At 37.9% G+C, this 27,716-nt stretch overlaps 1 protein-coding gene across 1 annotated transcript in view; it reads right to left on the reverse strand.

Moving 5' to 3' along the window:
* LOC126481676 (F-actin-monooxygenase Mical) overlaps window positions 1-27,716 on the reverse strand; it is a 561,514-nt gene that overhangs the window by 125,025 nt on the left and 408,773 nt on the right. The window contains exons 24-25 of the mRNA XM_050105609.1: window positions 9,658-13,092; window positions 40-291 (exon numbers count right to left, since the gene is read on the reverse strand). Coding sequence (XP_049961566.1) covers window positions 40-291; window positions 9,658-13,092 — 3,687 coding nt within the window. The remainder of the gene's footprint in view (window positions 1-39; window positions 292-9,657; window positions 13,093-27,716) is intronic.

Here is a 27,716-nt window from a genome sequence, read left to right on the forward strand (position 1 = left end):
TAGCACTGAAATTAAGAGGTAATTTTAAATATTACACACCTTCATTTTATCCTTTGCTTTTGTGAACTTCAAACGAAATTTTCCATCTTTACTATGGGATTGATTACTAGATGTTGGTGTCTTAGGAGGAGAAACACTCCCTGTAGAATCTTTCTTTTTATGAAAGAAATCTGAAACAGCTTGGATTAAACTCTTTCTCCGTTCAGGGTCTTTTGATTTCCTCCTTTCTTTTGTAATACTTCTGCTGTCTGTTGCAGAGGCAATCATGGAGTGTTCAGTATGCAATGCTTCCTGTCAAAAAGAAGAAAGTGAACAGTTTAAACAAATTAAGCTCTTTAAATTTTCAGATAATTAGCCACACTGCTTGAGGATAGAGTCCCTATCTTTACTGAAGTAAGTTTACTTATCTACATTGCAATATGAAACTAAAGATTTAAAACTGCCTTTCATGTAAGACACCACAGTCGAATTCCATTTGATTACAGTTCCTAAGTTTGTAGAGAAACATTGAGAAATAAAACTTCTGGAATTCTTTTTCAATTACTAACAAAGAAAAAATTAAGAAAATAAAAAATAAAAACGATTAGATTGTAAATGGAATGATGACTCATTCAAAGCTGAAGTTTGGATGATTGTGTAGATCACAAAAAAAATTAATAAGTAAACTAACATGTACAGGAGAGTAACAGAACAGGAGAACAGGCTTACAACTGTTTCTGAACAAACAGGTAAATCTTTAATCTTAAAAAGACTTGCATTATGCAAACCCATCCCACCCCCCTTTCAACGAAAAAAATCAACACTAATGGGAAAACCCTCAATGAGGCTCTACACATGAATTTTAATGGCTTCCAAGTACATAATAAACTAAGGTGGCACCAGCATGTCAGAAGGTGGATAATTAACCAAAAGGGTAAAGTTCTGCTTGCTCTTCAGTTACCCACAGTGTTGATCTGTGGACTCCATTGCTAGTGTTCTTGCACAATTTTACTCCACACTGTACTATTGCATAATCTTCTGAGGCAAAGAAGCTAGGGTCAAAAAGGTATTTACTCTATAGAAGTGCAATAAGAGTACTTTGAAATTTGATAGCCAAATACCTTGCAAAAGCATATTTGGGGAGCGAGGTATTCTTGCACTTACATGCCAATACGTATGCTACCTAATGGGATTTATACTTAAGATAGACTGTGCATAATGGGTTCAAAATATAATTTCTTATGCTTGTGCAAAAGTCTATACAGATTGCCAATAAACATTAGGAAGGAAGTAAAAAATACCCACATATTAAAAAGCAAAGTAAAAGAACACCACATTAACCACCACTATCATAATTTATCAGTACATTTAAACTCAAGGATGTAAACTGTGGCTAACTCTAGAGTTTATATTAAACAGATCTTGACACATAATTTTTTTTTTTTTTTTTTTTTTTTTTTGAAGTATTAGATAAAACAGTGGCTGAGTGACTCAGAGGAAGAGTGGTGGCTATTTATCAAAGACATTGTTTTTCTCCTAACCCACATTGTAACACATCATTTTCTGGTCACAACTGGTCCTGAGTGGCATCAGGCCCCACTTCTGGTAGCGTGGAGAAGGGGTTCTTTCCAGGCTGGAGGCAATGGGCTGGTCTTTACCGAATCCTTCTCAGTGATTTATGGTGGAGGTTGACAAAGTGGCTTCAAGAGTGAGTGATCTTCCCAGGGTGGGTGGTGTTTCCAAGAACCTGCTCTAATTAAAACTATTAAAATGTCTTGGTAGGTAACACTATTTTGCAGTACAGTTTTAGTGCAAATGGTAAATGGCCAACAAATTTAACTGTGTGCGACTACACGACTACTGAGACTGAGTGGCCAAAATGCCGAGCTGCTGGAGTTCACGAAATCAAGTAACTGGCTAACACTCCTTGCAGGGTGAGATGGCAGGTCATGAGCACTGTACCATGGAGTTCGTGTTTTAAAGTATTTCACTGAAGTTGAGCATTTGTGAGCTTTCAAGATCAACAAAGCAACTTTTCAAATATGGAAAGCTTATAGGAATTGTAATTTTGTTCATGTGTGTGGGTCTGGATTTCTGTTTAGTTCTTCCCTGGGTTTCTTGGCAACCATTCCCTTTTAGTGAGTATGTAAGTTCTTGATATAAATGGGCATCTTAGATTGTGATGTAGAGTCATCATCTAGCTGTATGGACTGTTCATTGAATGCAATGAACTAGGCAAGGCTTAAATGAAGTAAATACATTCTATTTGTTTCTGTGGAAATGTGAGTGTGACGCTTTTGTGTAACATTTTCACTGTTGACCATATTGTTGTGGAAATTACTGGAAAAAGTAGGTAAGAGACAGTGTTTGAACTGGTAGTGCTGGCACTGTTTAGTCCAATGTTCAGATATTGGAATCTTTACGAAAACAGTTAGATAGCTACTAGGCTGTGATCATTGACATTTAAGTAGTGAGAAATTTAATCCTGTCTCGCAGGTCAAAGTAAGAATGACACCTCTTATTATACTGATTTTGCATGGGTGGCAGTGCAGAGAATTACTCTGGGTCTGCCAATAAATATTTCCAGTTAAATCTGTGGAGCAGAATGTTGCATAATTTGTCTCAGGCACTGCATTTAGTCACAAGTGTGTCTGCAGCTGCAAGTAGGGTGCAACAAAGTCTCCAATGCATGGATAAAAGCAATGTGTCAATACATATGCTGAGTGATTCCCATAAATATAGTAAGAGTAGAATATCATGAGTCATAATTTGTGGAAAGGGTACTTTATAATGGCTGCCTGTTTGGTAAGTATTCAAGTAAATAGTGCCCATCATTTTCTCATTGCTATAGAGATTGACAGAAACTGGTGTTTGCTATGTTCATTACATATCCGTTGATTTGGATAATTTATTGAAGAACATTATCCTTCAGTGCTTGTAACATATGAAGTTCATTGCATTACATATGTGGTTTTAAATGGACCCATTTACATAATACAAAGGAGCAAGTGAAGAAACTGAGTGTCCTTACATCTTTTTATGTAGCAGTTAAGAAAACTGTGTCTTACAACTGTCATTACTGCTATGACTGAGTAATTGTGGTCCTACCCTGCCAAAATCCTTCTTCTTGACAATATAATATACAACATTCTATATATTTCCAGGGTTTCAAATATGTTTACCACATGTCTATGGTATTGTATATTACTAGTTTGATGACAACCTGGTGGTTTCCTTTCACTAATGAACTGCCTGCATGAAGTTCCACATATAAAAATGCAAGAAAGTAAACTTTCATTGTTCTAAAGATTCCCTAAAATTTTCCATCTCATTGAGTTAACCATGCACATCACAATAATTTCTTAGCTCTCACAACTGCTGATCATTTAATGATGTCAAAAGCTAAACAGAAGTGATTTCTGGTCGAAAAGAAGACTGTGCTTAGTTTGACACATCAGCTTACACAGACAGAAAGGATTCATAAAAAAAGGCAGCCTGCACAAAGAAATTCTCAGGAGCAATGGAAAATCAATATGAACACACATCAATGCTTAGAAATTTTGAATGTATAAAAATTATACCCACTGCTGTTATGTTTGCCAGTATTTTTTATGTTACAATCATTTAAACAGATGCTCACACAAAGTACACTAGTGTGTCTGTAAGAGACTGTTGATATTGCAACAATAAAGCCCTTCATCATATGGTAGAGGTTTTACATTCATTTAAAATTTTCTAATGCAACTGCCTGATGTTAACCTGTGTAGTTATGAAAGTGGTGAATACTAGGAAATTTGTATTTCATTATTATGGAGCATAAAACATCATTCAAGAATTTTTAAAGAAAAAAGTGCTTTATGACCAAGTTTAATCAGGAGAGGAGACACATTTAATAAAAACTGACCAAATCAAAAATAATTACTATCTGTTCCAATTAGGATAAATAAATCTGTAAATATGCATAAAATAAATCTGTAAATATGAGTGTTAATCAAGTAATGACAGAGAAACAACAAGGAGTGTTACATGGAGGCACAAGTGGAAGATGACATAATTCATAGGTTTCACTACCACAATTTACTTTAGTCTGGCAATAGTACAAGATTTGTTGAAAAACAACTTTTCAAGATAGGAAGGAAATCATCAATGAAATTTCACAGCAACCAATATTTGCAAAATTAATGCCCCTGGTACTGTACTGCAGAATATACTTTATAGCTTTGTATTTCATTATAGACATAATGATTTTAACTATTCTTTTTCTCAACAGCTTAATTCCTACATTCTCAATACAAACAGCTTAACACTGGTTTCATATCAGCTGTTATATGACACTGGTAATATCATGTGCGTCCCTCTTCGCTGATCAAGGAAACCTCATCAGTACATGGACTAGAATTGGCACAGGAGTTTTCCTGGGGAAACAAAGATAGGAACTTTATTGTCAGAAATGGTCTCAAGTAAGTAACATACCTTAGAAGAGAAAGAAAACAGTGCTATCTCATGAGTAGGGTGGTCTTCACATGAAACAGGAATAGATCTATAGTTTTTTAAGCAATTCTTCAGTTTTGGGAAGTTTGTATGAGTGCAAGGATCATCTAATCATGAACCTGTCTAGCAAATTAACTGAAAAATGAAAACAATCATGATATGGGCTGTGTATTTGTGTGGGGAGTCTGAATGAGAAGAGAGACATCTGCCATGAACTGCAAGAGCATAAAGAGGGAGTGTTTCACTAAAATGGAAGAAAGTTGCTTTCTGTTTGCAGGATGAAATACAGAGTAATTTCCTGTTCTGATGGAGTGATACACCAAAGAAGATGGTGCAATGTTGAGAAAAGGAAGCCACAAACTGTACATGGAAAAACTGAAATGTCAAACATTACATGGTCCATCAACATTTAACAGCTACAACTTTTTTATTTCTCTACTGTTACTCTGATTTGTACTTTTGTTGTTCTACATTCTGCCATGTTCTTACTTTCCATGTGTTTCCTCCATAATCTTTCTTTTTTCTAACCTAGCATCTGCTCTTACGGCCACTGCTAATTGCCCACATTTTCAAATGTCATCTGTTGCTGGCTTTTACTGTGTTCCATTCCTGCCACTGCCCCCCCCCCCCCCCTCGCCCCCAATTGCCCCTTTCTCAATGCCATGCTACCCTACAACTTCCCTTTCTTTCTTTCTACTTATTTATTTATATTGATTATATCCAATTAGTTCAGTTAATTACCTTTCCTTCAAATCTTTCGTCTATGTTTTACAGAATGCAGCACCTTGGAAGTTAGTGAATCCCTTAGCTTTGGTTGGTTGGTTGGTTGTTTGGGGAAGGAGACCAGACAGCGTGGTCATCGGTCTCATCGAATGAGGGAAGGATGGGGAAGGAAGCCGGCCGTGCCCTTTCAGAGGAACCATCCCGGCATTTGCCTGGAGTGATTTAGGGAAATCACGGAAAACCTAAATCAGGATGGCCGGACGCGGGATTGAACCGTCGTCCTCCCGAATGCGAGTCCAGTGTTTAACCACTGCGCCACCTCGCTCGGTCCCTTAGCTTTCATATGGTTAATTATCACTTAGCAAACAAATACTGGGGCGTCCAGAAAAGTGTAGATATTCTTTGATAGTTAATATCTTTGGAACAAAATAACATATCGTTGCAATTTTGCAAGGTAGTGTAGTCCATTGTTTCCTCAACAGATCTTGGTGGACGTTTTCCAGCGGATGACAGTGTAGCAATGAATGAAGTAAGATTGTGATTTGAGCAATGCAAAGCCTTATTGAAGTGGTACTGGAAGTATGAAAACATGATGGAGGTACAATAGCAATGGTGTAATGCATATAGAACATAGCTACCAACACTTACAAAAATATATCATATTCGGGATAAATTTGAAGCCGACAGTACTCTTCAGAATGTGCATAAGGAGAGGTCTGGCTGACCGAAACATCAACAAGTCCAGCTTCCAGCACTGCTGTGTCACCTCAACAATCAGTGAAGCAGGGTGCATGAAAGCAGGACAAGTCGATCAAGTATACAAAGAATTCTGAAGGCTGAAAAACGGAAAGTGTATGTTCCAAGATCACTACACACTATGAACGATGACAACCCGGATCAAAGGATGAAGTGGTTTGAAGGCATGTTTCATGAGGGTGAACAATTTGTAGAGATGGTTATCTGGTCTGATGAGGCGCAATTAAAACTGAACGGTACTGTAAATCGTCACAATTGCATTTACTGGACTCCTGAAAATCCTCACATTCATGTGGACAAACATGTTGATCTACCAGGTGTTAATATGTGGTGAGGTCTCTCATTGTACAGTTTGATTGGTCCATTCATCTTTGAAAGTACTGTAACTGGTGGGGGGGTAGGAATATCAGCAATGTAGGAAAATATAGATTGTTACTTACCATAAAGAAGACAGGTTAAGTTGCAGACAGGCACAATTAAATATGCATTTCCATAAAGATTTCAGCCACAGCCTTCACCAGCAAAGAAGAACACACACCATTCACACACACAAGCATACATACCTCATGCACACGACTGCCAATTCTAGCATCGCGGGTTGGAATGCCCGGAACGGCACTCCAGCCCAAGATGCTTATTTATTTATTTATTATGTCTGCTTGTGTCTGTATATGTGTGGATGGATATGTGTGTGCGTGCGAGTGTATACCCGTCCTTTTTTCCCCCGAAGGAAAGTCTTTCCACTCCCGGGATTGGAATTACTCCTTACCCTCTCCCTTAAAACCCACATCCTTTCGTCTTTCCCTCTCCTTCCCTCTTCCTGACGAAGCAACCGTTGGTTGCGAAAGCTAGAATTTTGTGTGTATGTTTGTGTTTGTTTGTGTGTCTATCGACGTGCCAGCGCTTTCGTTTGGTAAGTCACATCATCTTTGTTTTAGATATATTTTTCCCACGTGGAATGTTTCCCTCTATTATATTTATTTATTTATTTAGTCCATGTGATCTGATGGTACACAGTGTGTTCCAGATGTCGGAAAATATCAGTTAACATTGTTTACATATATTAACATAGGCCTATAGTATCCTAGTATATTATATTGGTCAATGTTTTCAATTTAAAACAAATAGCAAGATTACTGTTCTAAGTATTCATTTACAGAGTAAAAACAGTGACCCAACAAATATGACTTCACAGCTTTGCTAAATTTTATGTTGTCTTCGATGGACTTAATACTAGTGGAAAGATGGTTGAGGCCCATGTGGAAAGCTCCCTTTTTACACAGTTGAGTGTTTGTACATAAAACATGCAGATTTGCATTTTTCCTGATGTTGTGTTCATGTATTTCATTATTTTTCACAACTCTGTTATCAGTTGGCACTATGTGGTTTCTGAAAAATTTTAGAGTCTCGAGAATGTATAGGCAAGGCAGTGTAAGGATTTCCAACTTTCTGAAGATGGGTTTGCATGAGTCTCTGGGTTTGCTCCCAGTAATAATCCTCATTGCTCTCTTCTGGATTCTGAATGTGCTCAGAGCAGTTGGAAAATTTCCCCAGAATATCACACCATATTTTAGGTGGGCTTGTATGTAAGCGTAGTGCACACTGTTGGCAGTCATGTATCATGAGGTGTGCTTGCTTGTGTGTAGGAATGGTGTGTGTTTCTCTTTGCTGATGAAGGCTGTAGCTGAAAGCTTTCTGTAAATGTCATTTAACTGTGCCTGTCTGCTACTTAACGTGTCCTGTTTACAGTAAGTAACTATAAATTAAACATGTTTGTGGCAGCAGTTTCTCAAAACTCAGTGCAATTTAAAAGTTGTGATAGTTTTTATTACTATTCATGCCTTTTCCCTTTTACTATGTACTGGGAGCACCAACACCTCCACCACCACTACTACTACTACTACTACTACTACTATGTGTCAGTTTAAGCATTGGTGCCTATTTACTACCTACAATGATTTCTGTTTTAATTCTTGTGTTGATGATGTAATATGTACTGTATTATTTAAAGTAAGTGTGTTTTTGATATTCAATTCAGCCACAAAATTCAGTCATATTAGGATGACATTATGGTATTTCCCATAATCTCTACTGGCTGAAGAAGCTGCCACAGTAGGATATTAAGCTTATATTCAAAAAAACCTTTTCACATTCTGGCCTGGTCATCCTGATTTATCTTTCTTGCATTTCTCCTGAATCAGTTCAGATGATGGCCCATTAGCTGGCCACAAACAAGAGGGTTTTAGCTACAGGCCATGGATATTTCCAACAGACTCTGGTACACCAGCAGTTCCCCCACCTACGTGTTAGTGAGGACACAGCCTTCAGCCATTAGCTGCACTTCTTGGAACTGGCGACAGTCTCCTCAGCTGAGTACATTCAGGGAGTTCGTGAGTTTTCCTGTGGTTTCCACATGACCGTAAGTTCTTGTTGCTCCCAGCATGGTGAAGGAGCACACCAATCACCACATCAAAAGATTTATACAACTGCACTGCAAAAGACCCATTTGTGGAAAATGACCTACGAACATTACATGAACACAAACGTAACAAAAAGGGCATGTGAAGAATTGGTTGGAACATTTCTGAATGATATTCCAATTGTGGACCAAAACGAAATAAAAACTAAGTTAAAAAATTTGTGACCAAGTTTCAGAAAAGAGCTCAGAAAAGTGAAAGCCTCTGAAAGAAATGAATTACTGGGGGTGGGGGCGGATGAATTATATAAATCAACACTATGGCGACCACCAATAAAAAGTTCCTTGTACTATATTCATTATTGTATTATGCATAATGTCTTACGCCCATTGTTTTACAGGTACTATGAGTTACTGCATTTTACAAAGAATCAAAAATGCCCCCTTCCTAGTGCATCAAACCTTCGGAATTTCCAGAGGAGTACTAGCAATTCACAATGCAGTGTTGAAAGAAGCAGCTGGAATGTTGCCTTTCAGCAATCTGTTTTTCCACCCATTTGTGTGATTTCTCTTTTGAGAACTATATGAGTACATAGCTTACAAACTGTCGGTGGCTGCCACAATTTTCTTCCTACTTTTATCATTCATACTTATTTTCTCTTGAAAATATAAATAAATTTCAAAATTTTAAAATGTACTACAATATAATGCCTATAAATGTCACACTGTACAATATACTTTCAGCACGACACAGTTGTAACTCCTGAAATCTGTTGTTTATGACCTCTGGACTGTCAAACTTGCACTGCATTCTTGATCCATGTAGAAAACATGAAAATCTGCTGATTTACCCCACACATGAAGGAACACAGCCTCCAGGCAGATCAGACAGACTAGACCTGATGGGTGGTGCCGGCACATAAGCATAAAAAATGATGAACTTGGGACTGGCAGCCAAATCCATCAAAAATATCCTTGCAATTGGCTCACAGTTCTATGCTGTTGCAGAAATCCGTCCATGTGTGGCCAGTTATTATCGTTCCTTCCCTCATACACGGCTTACTGAACTATTGCTCTATTACTGTGAAAACATTAGTATTCAACAAAAAAGGCTAAAGATGAAAATTTACTGAGTTTTACAGCTAATATACTGCTCAGCCACCAGACCGTAAGTGTGGTGTGAAATAAGATAAAAGAATTTTAAGGTAGTAGCTTCATATTGAAAAAGAAGAACAAAAATCAAACAACACTCTTAAGAAATTAGGTGCAAATTTGAATGAGAAATTACTTACCACTACTGATGTTGGGGATAGCGACTGCTTTGAAGAAACAGGTGATCCACATATTCCTGATGGACTATTATTGCTTACAGGTGACCTTAATGGTGTCAACGATGACTGGTTTACATCTGAGTCTTTGGTACTCATTACTGATGTATCAGCAACAGAAGTAATGTTTGGAGTTCCATTTCTGTTCTCCTTGTGAAGTTCTCCATGGTTGTTTGATGTGAATTCTGTTCTCCTATTATTTCCTTCCTTTGACAGCTCTCCAGTAACTTTACGTTCATGTTTTGTCCTAGGTGGTGCAACAGGTGGCTTTAAAGTGATATCTGGTGTTTTGAATAACACTTTTGTGATGTCTGGTAATGAAAATGCTTCAGGGTTTGTTAGAGGAGTGTGTGGAAGAGAAGAAGAATATTTTTCTGGAGACCTGCAAAATTTTGAAGGGCGATGACTAGATTTAAATGATGAGTGATAGGACAGTGGACGACTCCCTTTCGATGTCTTCTTAAATGATGTTAGTGGCGTAAAAAACTGTTCAGTTTCTTCAGTAACGAGGACAGAGTCGTCAGATACTGGCATTTTTAAGTCCTGGCCACTTTCCATGAGACTATTAAATCTTTCATCGGTTTCTCCAGGAGATGGAGGAATTACAGTAGGCATTTCTAATTTCTTGACACCTGATGGTATCAGAGATTCATCCTTTTCAGGAGAATTTGGAGGAAACAAAGTAGGATCTGATGTGCGCCTAGGAGCAAGAGATGGTGGGCTATAAATGCCACTGAAACATTTCCTTGACTTTCTATCTTGACTAGAGCGTTTTTGAGGTAAATGTTTGTCTAGAACCATTTTGTGAACAATGTCTTTCTGGACTGACCTCTCCCTTGATATTTCTTTCAGTTTTCTTGAAGTATTGGGTGATTTTGTATGATGTAGACCAGAATAATCTTCACTATTACTGGCAGGTGCTAATGTCAGTTGCTCTACTTCAGAGTCAACACCTTGTAATACTGGTGAGTCTTTATCTTTTTGTCTAGATTTTATGATATTTATCGAATCTCTTATATTGCTGAAGGTAGGAACATGTTCCTCACAATTGCTAGCATAATTATTGCAAGTCTTTTGAGAAAAATCATCAGTATGTGAATCTCCACCATTCTTTGGAGGTTTAGAATCACTTTTTGGCGTGTAAAACAGATCATCTTCACAAGTAGAATCATTATTTGTACACTTGTTGGGCAGTTTCTCTTTCACTGTGTCTGTATCACTTGTCATTTCTTCTGTGGAAGTCCTTTCTCGTTGAAGTGAATTGTCATCCTCCTCTTTTGACATGTGTGTAGATTCCTTGCTGGAAGTTTGTTTAGGACTACTATCATTCTCATCAGAATTATCATCACATTCACTAACAATTAATGTAGGTAGAACAGGGACAGGCATGGTTTGTTCTATTAAAGCTGGAATTTCTAAAACAGGTGTAACAACATCATCAGAATCAACAAACTGTACATAGCCACTGTTTTTTATTAATGTTTTGTTAGTTGCTGCTAAAACATCATCTGAATCACTTTCATTTTCTTCTCCTGTATCCATGAACTCAATATTCTCTATATCAGACAATAAGCAAGGCACAGTTTTTACTTCATGATGATGATGATACAGAGGGATTTCAGTCTGACAATGTATCTTATCTTTATTACTGTCATCATCAAGATCTTCTGTTTTAGCAATACTTTTTTGGTATCCTGCAGAAAAATTTTTCTCTGGCGTATTTTTACTACTTTTTGGCTTCTTATGGTGTCTAACGGTAACAAAATGTGGATTAATATTAAACTCTACATCATCTAGATCTTCTGAAACTACAGCGTCACCATCATGTGCCCAATCTGATAATTCTGTCTCTGTTAATGCTGCAAATGTAGCTTCATGTTCATGTGACTCAGAAAAGTCACTTCTCGAAGGAGGTGTTGATGGGCTACTATGATCGCTATTAACGGAATTATGCCTAACTTTAGGCAAATCACTGTTAGATTTATCAATAACAACACTTTTCTCCGACACTTTTTCAACACTAATGGCATCACTTTTTGGGAATTCTTCAGTATACTGCTTGGTAAATAGTGCTTCTGCAACAGATTCCTGTTTTGTGCAGTTTGATACATCAGCATCTTCAGTCATGAGGACACCACTAGAATCGTGTATTTCAACTCTTGGAGTAATTCTTTCTGGTAACTGTCCAGAAGAATGGGAATCACTTTTCTGTTTTGTATCATTTTCAACTGAACTGCTGCCTGAAGACAACGAATCAGTTTCTATATCATCATCATCATCATCATCATCATCATCATCATCATCATTCTCATCATTTTCTTCATTATCATTGCCAGTCTTTGGAGTCAAGTTCCATTGCATGTCAGGTACAACTATGGATGTTTCGTGAGCTGGGCTTCTCGGTCGGTAGTCTGTTTCATCTTCTACTTTAGCTTGTGTCGAATTATCCATCCCATTACTAGCAGTTTTGGTATTTTCTGTTATTACCAACAGTTTTCGATCTTCTTCATCGGTATGAGCGTTAGAGCCACTGGCATGATCTGCTTGTGCAGAAGACTTTTCAGCCCCAAAAGAAGGAACTTTGGCTTCTTTCTTTCCACAAACATGCTCAAAGGAGCCCTCCACATCTGGTAGCTCTTTCTCTTTGCGTAAAGCAGGTTTTTGTATTTGTGGAAGCTGTAGTGATGGTGCAATAATTGTTGGCGATGGAGGAGAGAAATGAGTACTACTGCTAGAAGAAACTCTTGATGTTCCTTGAAGATAGGCTTGCATAGATGGACTGGGTTCTGGAGCTGGATGCAGAAGTTTCTGATGTTCTGATATAGTATCAACAAAGTTCTTTAATTTTGAATCTATTGTTGATGCTGAACCAGATTTCCTTACTGTGCCACCAATATCTGATGTGCCCAGCAAGTACCTTTTCTTCAGTTCCAGAGAAACTTTGGAGGCAATGCCCTCAGTTGAATGTGTCCTGTTAAGTAGATAGTTTCCTTGTCTAGGATTAATAAGTGGAGTAAGCTGCGAAGATGTGGGTAATTTAGCATTATTATTGAGAAGATTCTTGCTAGTGACCAAATTTGAAGCAGTGAAAGAATTGGCCGTTTCTGGTTGAACTGATGAAAACTTAAGTCTAATCCCATGCTGATTCTGCACTGATGGCAACAGTGGCTTTACAGTTCCATTTATTGGATGAATATGTCCAGCTCGAGTATGAACTTTGATTGGTTCCTCAGTGTTATATCTCTTTCTTTTTGTGACATTCCTGTCATCTACTATTATAGATGGTATATTGTGAGGAAATGATGTTCCATCATGCTCAAACTCAGAATCAGTTTCTATTTCTGTTGCTGAATTTTCAATTTCTTCATCACTGGACTCTGTTGTATCGTCAGACTGAACCTGAAAAACAACAAATAATACATGGATAAATACATGGCTAAAGCAATACTGTAATGTATAGCACATAAGCATATAAGATAGACCAGTCTTCCAAGGGATCCAAGGCACACATTCACTTGTGTTAAATGTGAGGCATATAAGAAGAGTAAAATTAAAATTAGTTTACATTGGAGTTACCTCAGTGAATCCTTGACATACTGAAATCCTCAAAAAATTCCAGTGACACTTTTATTCAATCTGTAGTGAATGCACTTATGCTGATATTAAAACACTTAAATTTTAAACTCTTTATTTTCTATTGTCCCTACTATTTACTGCAATAGATGTAATGTTGACAAAATGATCTGTCCCACAGGAAAGTTGCAGTTAAAATTGAAAATGAAAATTTTATGGATCTGTGTGTTCATAATATATAACATTTTTCTTCGTGTTTTGATCACCGGTACCCCTATGAACCTTTATTTATGTCTGCTTTAATTGCTCCAAGTATCAAACTATGATCTTACAGAGAAAGTGAGTCATTGCTTGCCTGTGTGTGTATTTCATATGGGATTGTCCTTCATTGGAGCCAATGTACATAATGATATCATATGAATTATAAAAAATTGCATACATGTAAAAAATACAGCAGAAGGAAATCCTCTGAAGTGAAGAAAAGGAAGAATAGGCAGTAAAGATGGTAAAAAAATATTTTAGTGCCATGTAATGCATAATAAGCAGTAGTTATGTTGAACTTGGAAAATGCAATTTGTTCATGAAGCTCTCTTCAAGAGCAAGTATAAATTTAGGTATTTCTAAAATTTATCAGTGCAATTTGCTAACTGAGTAAGATTGGTTTATATTTATGAAATGTCACATGGATCTAATAATATGGAAGTGAGGACTGTATGCTATGTCACAATTTCTCTCTAAGTTCTTTTGAATATGAAGATTTATGACCAAATCTTGACGAAACTGATTGGCACTATTGCATTGAGTACTTAAAATGAGAAAAGCAGGGAAAAGTATGGCCCTTAACATGAAACATGTTTCTGCCAACCGTATGTAAAATAAAAGGAAAATAATTTTTATCACCATTCTCATCTGAATTGCGGCTATTAGATTAGGATGTACAAACATGACATATTAGTCGAGAACAGGCTGACTAATAACCTAGTGGTAAAAATATGTGACGTTAACACTTACAAACAAGCTAAGAAGAGGACTGATCAAATGATATGTAGGCAAGTTTTGTGGCTAAGTCCCACCATATGACATAAGCTTCAGCATATAATAAATATTATCAAAGGAACTTGAGATGAGCTCGACATTCAGTCAAGACAACATAAAATACAATGTTATGGACACCAAATAAGAACACCAGATCATATAACTGTAGTCCTTGAGAATGACATTTATTGGATGAACAACTGCTTCCAGCAGTACACAATGAATTTTGTGTTTATGTAGCCAACAGCCCAGTCTTTCAGGGTACTTTGATGGCACAGGCCGTGAAGAGTGTGAAAATGATGAACTACAGATACAGCCAGTCAAAAGTCATCAAAAGTACAGAGTCTGATAACAGTATCAGCCATTCAGTCACTGGTACTTTCCAAACATCTCAACAAAAATGTGGAGGAAAGAAGATACTTCTGTTTGATGGGTGATTATTTTTTATCTTATTTGATCTTTATTTAATCATACTATAAAATGTTTATTCCTAATGTCACATGTTCACAACCTGTAGTTCTGAAAGCAAAGAATGAAGCCTTGTCTTCTTATGATTATGTAATTATGATATTCAACTTTTTGAAGTTTTGTGACCAATAAAAAATAACAATGCTAATAGCCCCCAAAGTATTTTTTCTACTAACAAGAAGAAATATACATTTGAAGCTTCATTTCTTTAATTAGTAAACATGATGATGATGATAATAATAATAATAATAATAACCCAAACCCTGTCAGTGAAGAGTAATTAATAATTCAAACTAACATATTAACTGTAATAATAATATTACTTAACAACATGAAGTTCTTCACATATTCCATCTTGTTAAGTATTTATGTACTAATTGACATTGCGGTGAAAATTTTAGCAACAATTTTTGTCTATAGCTGTTATTCAATGCATCAAGCACCATGAGTGACAGGTGTCAAATAATTGAATGATTTTTTTTTTTTTTTTTTTGAGAATTTCAGTAACTTGTCATCAAAACAATGTAATATAGCAAACATGCAAAAATGGCTTTTAAGAGTAAGTTAATACCCCACCTGAGACAGAACACAAAATGATGTGAGGCAGTAGTACATGTATTAGTTACTTACTATGACAGAAAATGGTATAAAGTAGAAAACTGAAAATGTGAACATGTACATAATAATAATATTGTTAGACTACTAAAATGTTTCATGTGAAATAAATCAAATTACAACATCAAACCATTTGTTAATCTAAGCAGAGTTGTTATACATTGTCCCACATTAGTATATGGGCGCGTTGGCTGCCAAGTGGTACAAGCCACAAAAATGAAAAAAATTGACTGACACCACTTTATCATTACTAAACAGGCAGATCTTTGTATCTGAGAAGTGATATGGGTCCTAGTTCAGTAGTTTCCTCACAGAGATCCCAGAATGTTATTACAATGAAATAAACTATTGCTAAGTGCTTTGACAATCAAGTGGTGTAAGTCCAAGCTCTCACGGCAGCCAGGTCTGTCACCACTGAATGAAAACCTTGATTGGATTGGATTGATGGAGTTACAGGGACCAAACCAAGAGGTCGTAAGTCCATTCACCTGGCAAAAGTCAACAGAGAGGAAGAACTTAGAAGACAAATCCTGATGAACCTGACTGCATCCGAGGAACAATACAATCAAGAGACAGACCAAGAAGAAGGGAGAGTGGGTCCCCTGGACATGTTATGCGATGGGATACATGCCCTCAGCATCTGACTGGTGTATCCTAATCCTTTATTAGCACAAGAAAAATAACAATGTGGACAAGCTGATAAAATCTCAGGAAAGAGAACAACAATGTTCAGACAGCGAACCAATGACAGATGTAAAAGAATACGAAGAATTAAAAAGGTGGGATGGGCAAGAGCAAGGCCGGACATCACGAAGCGAGGATAGCTATGGACCCTCTGTGTCGGAGCAGGGAGAAGGGCACCCCTGCAATCCCTGCTCTGGCTGATGAGACCAATGTGCCATACTTCACAGGGAGAAGCAGAAACCACCTTCACAGATAATGCATAAAACCAGATCAGTCACTTTGGCAACCATCTGCTAGTGCCAGACGCAGTATGTCAGCAAGTTTTAAGGTTTTGCCATTAGGTGGCTAAATTGAGGCAGTCCAGCAGGACATAAGCCACTGTCAGAAGGGCACCACACCAACACTAGAGTGGTTCCTCACATTGTAAGATGTAGCCATGAGTCAGCCAACTTTGGGCAATGTGATTTTGGCCTATGTGAATGTGGCAGAGAATTGTAAATTCCCTGCGAGAAGCATGAAGGGAAGATTACCACCTGGCCATGGTCCCCTTTAGTGCTCGCAGTTTGTTCAGAGAAAACAGGGCACACCAATCTGTGTTCCAAGCCTCCAACAACTGAAAATCCCGCTCCAGGGCAGCTACCACCAAAGTCAGCATCCTGGTAGCCAACTTGATCAACCAATCAGCATGTTCATTCCCTGGAATCCCACCATGATCAGAGGTCTAGAGAGAGACCGACAATTGAGCTTGATGAAGGTAAGAAAGGAGATCCTGGACAGTGACAACCAGTGGGTGCTGAGGGTAGCACTTGTCAACAGCCTAGAGATTAGTTTGGGAATCACTGCCAATTAAGAATGTCTCAACAGTGCAAAAATGAACATGGCTGAGGGCCCAAGCAATGGCCACCATTTCTGTGGTGAATATACAACACCTTGCATTTATGTAAGCAAAACCAGTTTGTAGTTGATCTTAGAGCCATCAATGTGTATACCTCTTCTGAACCAGGAAAAGCATCAAGTACAGTCAAGAACAGGTGGCGAATAACCATGGGGTCAACAGTCTTTCAGTACAATGGATAGGCAGAGGCAGATCCAAGGACTGGCTATGCACCGTGAGGGCATACACAGTTGCTCCCTGACAAGGGGTGACAGTGGGGGAAGTTGACGTTTCGAACTGTGATTTTGACTCCAGTTTTCGGCCACTGTTGTGGTAGGTGGACCTCCCTACTGGGAAAAATGACACAGTTGTTTGGATGCTGCAGCAAACGTGTATGGTATAGCTGACTGATCTGTAGTGGAGAGACCCCAGTCCCAGCAAGTAGGCATTTCACAGGGCTGGTCCAAAAGGCATCTGTTGCAAGTTGCAACCCATAATAATGTATCAGTACGAGCATTCACAATGATGAAGGTGATGCCAAGCTACATGCCAGACTCCCATAATTAAGACAGGGCAGGATCAAAGCTTGGTTAAGTTGCAAAAGTGTAGCGTAGTCTGTGCCCCAGCCGGTGTAACTGAGACCTCTATAAAAAGGGGCACACTCAGTACAGAGCTCTGTGGGCCACCATTCTCTTGTGTATGGGGGGTACTGTGGGAAGTACCAACTTCAATCCAGAAAGTACTGGACAATCATGCTACTGGTGCATGAACGGATCAAGGTGGTCATCTGCTGCCGAACGGATCAAGGTGGTCATCTGCTGCCACTGGTCCCAAGGACACAGCATCAATATACATCAGCTCTGAAATAGGTTGTGCAGGGCATGGAGGGGGGGGGGGGGGGGGAGGCAGGGGAGGGGGCAGAGTGGTTCCACTGCCGCATGGGTCACCAGGAACTGTTCCTCAGGTACAGAGTCAGAACATATGGGTCCGGGGCATATGGGGAACATCAGCAACTCCTCCGTCTTGGAGGTCTTCCTTTTTCCATCCTCTCCTTGGATGGTTTCATTGTCCTTGAGAGCTTTTCTACCTTAGTTTCAGAGACAGAGGTGGGATGCGAAGTCCTATGACCAGCAACATGTGGCTTCTTCTGCCAGTGGGTAGTATCTGTTTGCAGATCAGCAGAATTCTGGGAATGGAGCATCCTGAGGGTTCCTAGTAAGGGGCACCAGAGGGTGTTGTTTCTCCAGCTGGGGACTGGAGATCAGTATCCCTAGTGTGTGGAGAGTCAATGCTCCCAAAGAAGGTGTGGGGAAAACAGTAGCAGGAGGGTCCCAAACCATTAGGGATGCGAGTGCAGTCAAGCAACCCCAGGGGACCAACGAAGAATGCAAAAAGGGCAAGGGTACTGTCACTAGAGAGGTTGATCAGCTGTGTGCTCCATGTTCTGTTGATTATGTAACATTCCTATTATTAGTTCTGTGATGTTACAGACTAAACTTACAAGGCCTTTGTATTAAAGACTGTAAAAAAGATGGATGTAACTCCTGCAATTCCACAGCCTAAAAGGGTTAGAAAATATGATGGACATCAACACGACATCTCAAAAGTCTCGCAAAACATTGCCAAATCATACAGTGATCATTCAGCTAGACACACACTACCTAAAACGTTTCTTAATGTAAACTGAATGTGCCCCAATGGATGCGGTCAATCAAAACGTTTCAACAATAGATTTATACAGTGTGATTTACATTTACAAGTTATTGTCTTGCCATAGCTTAGCCATGACTAGTATAATTGTGAAATTACAGCGGATGTAAAGTTAAAATTTGCTCTCCTGAAAAAAGTTGACTTTGGTCATACTCTATTTGGCAGCTGATCATACCATAAAATTCTGTTAGAAACACAGGTGTCATACAGGAAGTCCTCTCCGTTATTTAGCAAGTGATTCTGTGACATTTAGAAGTTAACACTGATGTAAATAGTATTAAGTAATCTTTCAAGCTAGCATGCTCTTGTATAAGTTACATACACACCAAACATGGCACCCAAACTGAAGATACAATAATTTAGTCTACTACCACCATTACTAACACGAAACAGGCAACAGAAGACAGTGTTTCTATTTTAGTGTATGCATCTGTATCTAATGTTTAGCCAAAGCACAAGGGATATTGGTAAAGTAAAGACAGCATGTCCAATAAATGTCTGCAAATAACTTTATCGTAGAAAACATAGCTCCTAGAATAATTTTATGAGACTATACAATACATACTCCACTATTTTTTTGGCCAAGTGTCAACATTTGTCTATCATCTTCATGGTAAAAAAAAGACTGCTTGTCATCTACCACTGGGTGTATGGTTTGGATCTTTACACTAGGCCCTCCTGTCAGGACCGAACAGCTACTCAATAATTTTATCATCATAACTTATACAACAACATATGTTTCTGAGTGGGGTCTGCCTTATACAAAATTTCTGGCCACTAGGAAAATGAATCTTCTAATGTAATTTTCATGTAACTTTTCATCTCAGGGATTGAATAGCTTTCCCTTCACTAACTGCCCTGCATCTATTCTGCGAAAAAGGGCTTTTGTCACTGATACACTCTACGTACTACACCGAATGCAAGTAAAACCACAATTAGTAATTAGTATGGTTTGCAGTATAAATGGTCGTAGTTCTGTGTTCACTTGCCTGTGTTTAAGTGCCATGTGTTAATACTGTATACATGTGTTAATACTGTATACACGTGTCAATTTGAAACACTTGGATTTCTGAAAGTAGAATGAAGCACTGTCTCAATTATTCAAGAACATCTTGTGTGAAGTACAAGACAAATTATAGAAGCTGTAGTGAAATATATCTCTCAGTAAAGTTTGTTTGTAATGTAAAGTACACTACCGGTAAACTGGTATCTGTTTTTGATCTGATCAAAGGCTAACAAATAGCAAAACAATATAACTATGGAACCTACTTTATCTTCACTTTGGGAGTTGGAAGGAAATATGTGGAGGCAAATCAAGGGTAAGATATTTGAATTTGCAGAGTATCTTCAGAAGAATCATTTCCAGTTTGCCTTTTGGCTTCAGTGCATTCGTTTTATTATCCTAACTTAAGTCTTTGAAAAAATCTTGACAGCAAACACAAAATTTGGGTTTCATTGAAGAAGAATGATCATCACTTTGTTGTGAGTTGTGGGAGATAGCATAATAGGGAAAGTGGATTTCTTATATTGCTGAGAAGGTTTAAAATATCTCAGTGAAGGTAATATTCAGGTAGAATAAAGAGCACAAAATGAACTAAGTGTTTCTAGAGTAAGTAGCAAACCTAAGTCAACAGGACACGTAAAATATAGACCAATTTTATTATCACACCCATGAAGATGTATCTTACAATAATGTTCCAATCTCAATCAAAGACTTCAGTCTATTGTACAACATTTTGCAGTAGAAGAGCAGAATGTGAGAAAGCAAGGAAAACTGTATGGATTTAGACAGTGCATATGAGCTTGGTGATGACATAATTAAAACAACCTCTGACATTAAGGTATCCACTGTGTCAAATTATTTCAACATTTCAGGCTACTACACCTTAGCAGTGATGTGAGTTTAATTATATAGGGCTGTGAATACAAAACAAATTGTAAAATATCGTAGTCAATACACTGATGATTGCTATACCATATTAAAAAAAGGCATGGCCAACATCTATGGGAAAAGAAAATAAACTGAGATCACTTCCATAAAATATTACTTCCATAAAATATCAGAGTGTATACATATGGAGCATTTTAAAATGGAATGACCAGATAAACTTAATTGCAGGTATGGCACATGCCAGACTGATTCATTGGGAGAAATCCCAGAAAATGTAGTCCATCAACAAATGATGTAGCTTACAAAATCCTTGTCTGACCAATACTTGAACACTGATACTCAGTATGTGATCCGTACATGTACCAGATATGATTGATAGTGGAAATAGAGAAGATCCAATGAAGAGCAGTGTATTTCAATACAGGTTCATTTAGTAAGTGTGAAAGTACCACAGAGATGCTCAGTCAATTTCAGTGGCAGAGCATGAAAGAGAAGGGATCTGTACCACTGTGTGGTTTATTATTAAAAGTTCCAAGAGCATATGTTCCTAGTATGGCCAACCATTACATTGCTTCCTCCTTCTGCAAAAAGAGCCTGAAGGCAAAATATGAGAGACGCAAGCTCACACACAGGCTTACCAGCAATCATTCCTCCTGTGGATTTGGAGCAGGAAAAGATGGTTTGACACTGGTATACAAATTACCCTCCACCACACACCATAAGATGTCTTGCAAAGTATAGCTATAGATGTAAAAACCTTTTGGCTGATAAAGCATCACATGTGGTAGGATTCTCACTGTGAATGCTACAATTGTTTTTTACGTAAAAATTTGGCTGACAGTTATTCACATAAAAGTAATAACTTTATTCAAAGATTACCTCTACAATAGATTAAATTCAACTGCATTCAGTTGATCAGAATAAACTGACTCTGGGAATACTGATTAAGTGGAAATAATCTAATTTTTTGTGTGAACTGATTCTCAGAAGATCGATTTTGAAATCGGCACAGAGCGAAACTTCTACAGAATGTTTGCATAATCACCGATTCCTTATTGGCATTTACACCAAAATAAACTCTCCTCTCTGAAAGAAAGGTGTTTATAAAATTCCATCAAATGAGCATAGTAGTTTGTGTAACAATGTTGGAATTTACAAAGACATAAATTAGACATTCTGATTCTAGGATAAAATTCTCACTCAGCAGCAGAGTGTGCACTGACGTGAAACTTCTTGGCACATTAAAACTGTGTGCCAGATCGAGACTTGAATTCAGGAGCTTTGCCTTTCACGGGCAAGTGCTCTGCCGACTGAGCTACCTGAGCACTACTCAGGACCTATCCTCACAGCTCTACTTCTGCCAGTGGAAACCTGTTGTTCCAAAAGACAAACTCCTATTGTCTCCAAATCCCACAGAAATGAAACTTCTGAGACTGCTGCAATATCTGGTAATAGAGGTTCCACTGAAAAAGATTTGCCATTTTTGCTTTAAAGTGAGCAACTTTGTAGCTTGCTTGAACAGCCTTCTCCACATTGGTATTCTTTATTGTCATTTACACGCGAAGTAGAACCCTAATACATTGCATGAACTGTTGCAGAATATTTCTAAAGCTCCTATCTCCCATATAGTGCCTCAATGCCTGGAAACTCGCTCTCCACACACTTCAACTTGTATCTATTGCTAGTGCATTGCACAAAGGCATGTGTAATGACATTGCATATTGTACTTTGTGGCAGAATTGAGTACTAAGTGGTATATAAGTATCACTGGGTGTCCATCCTTCATGCTTGACAGAACTATCTTATCCCAAGACAGATGCATGAAACTTCCTCAATTAGCCATATCTATTGCAGTCATCGGCAGTGTATAAAGGTGAAAGTGTTTGCTGTGCTGGTCCACTTTCTCATGGCAGAGGGTAATAAGTATGTGACCTCATCACACTGGCCCTGAGCCAGTGCAGTGAGGACTCCCATTTTGTGGGATACTGTAAGAACAGTTAGATCTACAACCACTGTCTTCACCACATCCACAATGGATAAAATGAGATTGTAAGAAAGTCCAAAGTATGTTGCAAAGTGTTAATTGCTCTTGACAATATGTGATCAGAATCACCTGATTCTTTACTGTTCAGGGAGTGTTTTGGTTTTCTTGCTACTATTATGGAGGAAATCCAGTCTGCTGATTACTGTGGAAATCAATTTTATAAGAAATCACACCAGCAAAAATTATGCTTCAGTTTCCCAACAGATAATCAGAACAGTTTACTGAAAAGTGCTAATATCAGTGTGTTGGTAATAATAATACACTGTTTTTTATGCCATTGCTTGAGATCTGTACCTTCTTGTTCTGTTTTGAAGTTCCTGTCACTATTTCAAATCCATATTAACTTAAAATTTATGTTATTTTCACTGAGCATTGTAAACTTTTTCTGATTGCACCCTAAAGTTTGACAAATATTCCAGTCTCTCCTGTAGACAGTTTTGGTCCCTAGTTATCGATGCTACCTTCTTTTTGTGCTACATTTGGGTCTCCCATTTCCTAATGAAAAACAAGTTCCAAAGGAATTATTATTGATACCATCCACATCATGAACATCAGGTCATTAATGATTTCAATTAATTCTATGGTTACATTGAGGTTGGGGTGCTTTGGGGGAGGAGACCAAACTGGGAGGTCATCAGTCTTATCGTATTAGGGAAGGATGGGTAAGGAAGTCAGCCTTCCCCTTTACCAAGGAACCATCCCAGCATTTGCCTGAAGAGATTTAGGGAAATCATGGGAAACGTAAATCATGATGGCCGGACGCGGGGGTTACATGGAAAATAATCACTTTCATTTTTGTTTGTCTATGGCACATTTATGCTTTTCCTAGTAATAAGTGTTGTTAAAATGTTTGCCCCAAATCCTAATGGAACTGCAGTGATCTCCTTCATTAAGTGCCTGTCAGCTGACAAGATTCTCTGCTCCTCTCATTTTGCGAAGTTTATTGTTTGTTCCAAACTGACACATGAAAATAAGATGATGTTGTTGTGGTCTTCAGTCCTGAGACTGGTTTGATGCAGCTCTCCATGCTACTCTTATCCTGTGCGAGCTTTTTCATCTCCCAGTACCTACTGCAACCTACATCCTTCTGAATCAGCTTAGTGTATTCATCTCTTGGTCTCCCTCTACGATTTTTACCCTCCACGCTGCCCTCCAATACTAAATTGGTGATCCCTTGATGCCTCAGAACATGTCCTACCAACCGATCCCTTCTTCTGGTCAAGTTGTGCCACAAACTTCTCTTCTCTCCAATCCTATTCAATACTTCCTCATTAGTTATGTGATCTACCCATCTAATCTTCAGCATTCTTCTGTAGCACCACATTTCAAAAGCTTCTATTCTCTTCTTGTCCAAACTATTTATCGTCCATGTTTCACTTCCATACATGGCTACATTCCATACGAATACTTTCAGAAATGACTTCCTGACACTTAAATCAATACTGGATGTTAACAAATTTCTCTTCTTTAGAAACGCTTTCCTTGCCATTGCCAGCCTACATTTTATATCCTCTCTACTTCAACCATCATCAGTTATTTTGCTCCCCAAATAGCAAAACTCCTTTACTACTTTAAGTGCCTCATTTCCTAATCTAATTCCCTCAGCATCACCCGACTTAATTAGACTACATTCTATTATCCTTGTTTTGCTTTTGTTGATGTTCATCTTATATCCTCCTTTCAAGACACTGTCCATTCCATTCAACTGCTCTTCCAAGTCCTTTGCTGTCTCTGACAGAATTACAATGTCATCAGCGAACCTCAAAGTTTTTATTTCTTCTCCATGGATTTTAATACCTACTCCGAATTTTTCTTTTGTTTCCTTTACTGCTTGCTCAATATACAGATTGAACAACATCGGGGAGAGGCTACAACCCTGTCTTACTCCCTTCCCAACCACTGCTTCCCTTTCATACCCCTCGACTCTTATAACTGCCATCTGGTTTCTGTCCAAATTGTAAATAGCATTTCGCTCCCTGTATTTTACCCCTGCCACCTTTAGAATTTGAAAGAGAGTATTCCAGTCAACATTGTCAAAAGCTTTCTCTAAGTCTACAAATGCTAGAAATGTAGGTTTGCCTTTCCTTAATCTTTCTTCTAAGATAAGTCATAAGGTCAGTATTGCCTCACGTGTTCCAGTGTTTCTACGGAATCCAAACTGATCTTCCCCGAGGTTGGCTTCTACTAGTTTTTCCATTCGTCTGTAAAGAATTCGTGTTAGTATTTTGCAGCTGTGACTTATTAAACTGATAGTTCGGTAATTTTCACATCTGTCAACACCTGCTTTCTTTGGGATTGGAATTATTATATTCTTCTTGAAGTCTGAGGGTATTTCGCCTGTTTCATACATCTTGCTCACCAGATGGTAGAGTTCTGTCAGGACTGGCTCTACCAAGGCCGTCAGTAGTTCCAATGGAATGTTGTCTACTCCGGGGGCCTTGTTTCGACTTAGGTCTTTCAGTGCTCTGTCAAACTCTTCACGCAGTATCATATCTCCCATTTCATCTTCATCTACATGCTCTTCCATTTCCATAATATTGTCCTCAAGTACATCGCCCTTGTATAGACCCTCTATACACTCCTTCCACCTTTCCACTTTCCCTTCTTTGCTTAGAACTGGGTTTCCATCTGAGCTCTTGATATTCATACAAGTCTTTCTGTTATCTCCAAAGGTCTCTTTAATTTTCCTGTAGGCAGTATCTATCTTACCCCTAGTGAGATAGGCCTCTACATCCTTATATTTGTCCTCTAGCCATCCCTGCTTATATATTCTGCATCATATCCACTGGTTACCACAATAATTCAACTGTACCACGTTGTTCAGGATTAGACATACAAATTTTGTGTAGATAAAAGCTACTATGCTTTATGTTTAATACAGTGAAATATTCAATTAAAATCAGAGTATCTATACCGCAAACTACTCAGTTTTGAAACAAAGAACACTAAGCAATATTGTTACATATGCTTTCACACAGTATACTAACAACAGATATAAGGTGACATACACACAGAGCCAGCTGCCAGGCTTCAAGGCAATATATTGGGAGATGTGTATCTTAGAAATAATCTGCAACAGTTCATGCAAACTACATCTACATGGCTACTCTGAAAATCACACTTAAGTGCCTGGCAGAGGGTTCATTAAACCATTTTCATACTAATTCTACACTATTCCACTCTCGAACAGCGTGTGGAAAGAAAGAACATGTGTAGGGACGTATTATGTTTCAACTTTACAGGTGAATAAAAGATTCCAAGAACTGAACATTTATAACATGGAAACTAAAAGCTCAGCAATCATTTTCTATTTCACCTGATGATGCAGAATCAACATCCCAGTTAGAACTGTCAGGGTACCATAATTATCTGCCAATAATTATAACCAATAATTTGCTGTGAGACTGAAACTACAACACACTAAACATGTGATGATGATAATGTTCATTTAAGCAAGCAACACAAAAATTCACCACAGTCACATGCATGTAATAATGTACATATTTCTGTGAGCAACATTTCTCGGAAATTAAGAGATGTAAAAGCCAAACCAATACCACTCCAAGTCGCAACGAGAAGAGCTGAGTCTGTTGGAAAATTTGACTATTCATCACAAGCAACTATATTCTGCACAGTAGGGAGTGTTCCATAGCTCACTTGGGAGCTTGTGAACTGGAATAGCCTCCTACTGAGACACTTCAAGAGTTGTCTTTCAAAAACTAACTCAAGTCACACTCTTATCAATTTATCTGAAAAACCATAAGAAGCTTGAGTGCATTAGGACTTATCTTCAAATGATTGTGAATGAGTGTCTTCAAACTTACTTATTCAATTAGTGTTACCCCGATCAGAAAACAAAAATGTTAATACTGTATTTAATTTCATTATAAATAAGCTACCAAGCAACTAATGAATTTTAATTGCACTAGCATGTTTTCTGTGTAAGTTTTATTGCCTAAGAATATCATCTTAACATTTTCTGTATTTGATCATTTTGAAATGGACAAGGAAAAAAAAGTGGGCACAATTGGTATATGACAATGTGAACAGGAAAAGAGATACGCACGATGCTGTAATGAACAGAAATTTTACATTACTACCACAGCATAATTACAGTTCACACTCTATATACATTGCATCACAGAATAGCTAAGGTATGTAGTCACAGGTAACAGAATTTGCCAAGAAGTGTTTTTGTGCACACTATAGTAACTGTGACTCATACCTGATACAGATCTCTTCAACTGCAATGAATTGCAAAGCATGGCATGCTACTTATGAGAACCCTCTCTCTCATGCCCAATAATCCACACAGGAAGTCGCTGAACTGCAATGGTAACCTAATATGATATTTCAGAAGGTTATCAACCAATACAAATATTGTAGGACTTTTAAGACCATCTTAAGAACAGAAAATACTGTTCATTCTTTGATTTTGATGTCAGTCCATTATACCCAATCATTTTATTATTATTATTTTTTTTTTTAAAGTTACAGTGCCTTCGGCATGAAACCATCAATGCTATTGCAAGACAGTGGCATCTAATGGTTCAATGAGGTACATCTATGAATGTAGTGTATTGTGGCAATCACTTACAGCATTCAAACGAACAGCCAGCTTTTTTTTTAAAATACTGATCATACTGAGGAGATCATTGACAGTGGCAGTAAATATAGCTAAATTATTGTAATGTAAATGTGAGTTTGTCCTACTACTTGTCTGACATAAATTTACTAAACTTTAGGCTAATTTTGCTTGTTATTTAGGACTATACTTTGTTTTAGGCATCATGAGTTCATGGAAGTTTCTAGATGTCGGATTGCATCTAAGAAAATGCAAAAATGCTTTTGAATATATCTCATCTCTTGAAATGATGAGCGGTTGAAAACTGTATGTCCAAGAGGTTAGAAAGTTTAACCACCTTTGTAAAACAATTGATTGTTTACTTTTTGCCAATTTCTTCTTATATTCATTGCTTAACATGATGATAAAGGCCAATTTTGTGAAAACTTTAAAATTAATTTTTTTAATATTATTGGGATCAATAGGTTAACGAGTGTGGGACTACATTTCCAGAGGTCAATTCATCGAGCAACACTAACAATCTCTAACACTGAAATGGACAAGT

This window comes from Schistocerca serialis, chromosome 5 (assembly GCF_023864345.2).
Source record: "Schistocerca serialis cubense isolate TAMUIC-IGC-003099 chromosome 5, iqSchSeri2.2, whole genome shotgun sequence".
NCBI classification, from domain to species: domain Eukaryota; kingdom Metazoa; phylum Arthropoda; class Insecta; order Orthoptera; family Acrididae; genus Schistocerca; species Schistocerca serialis.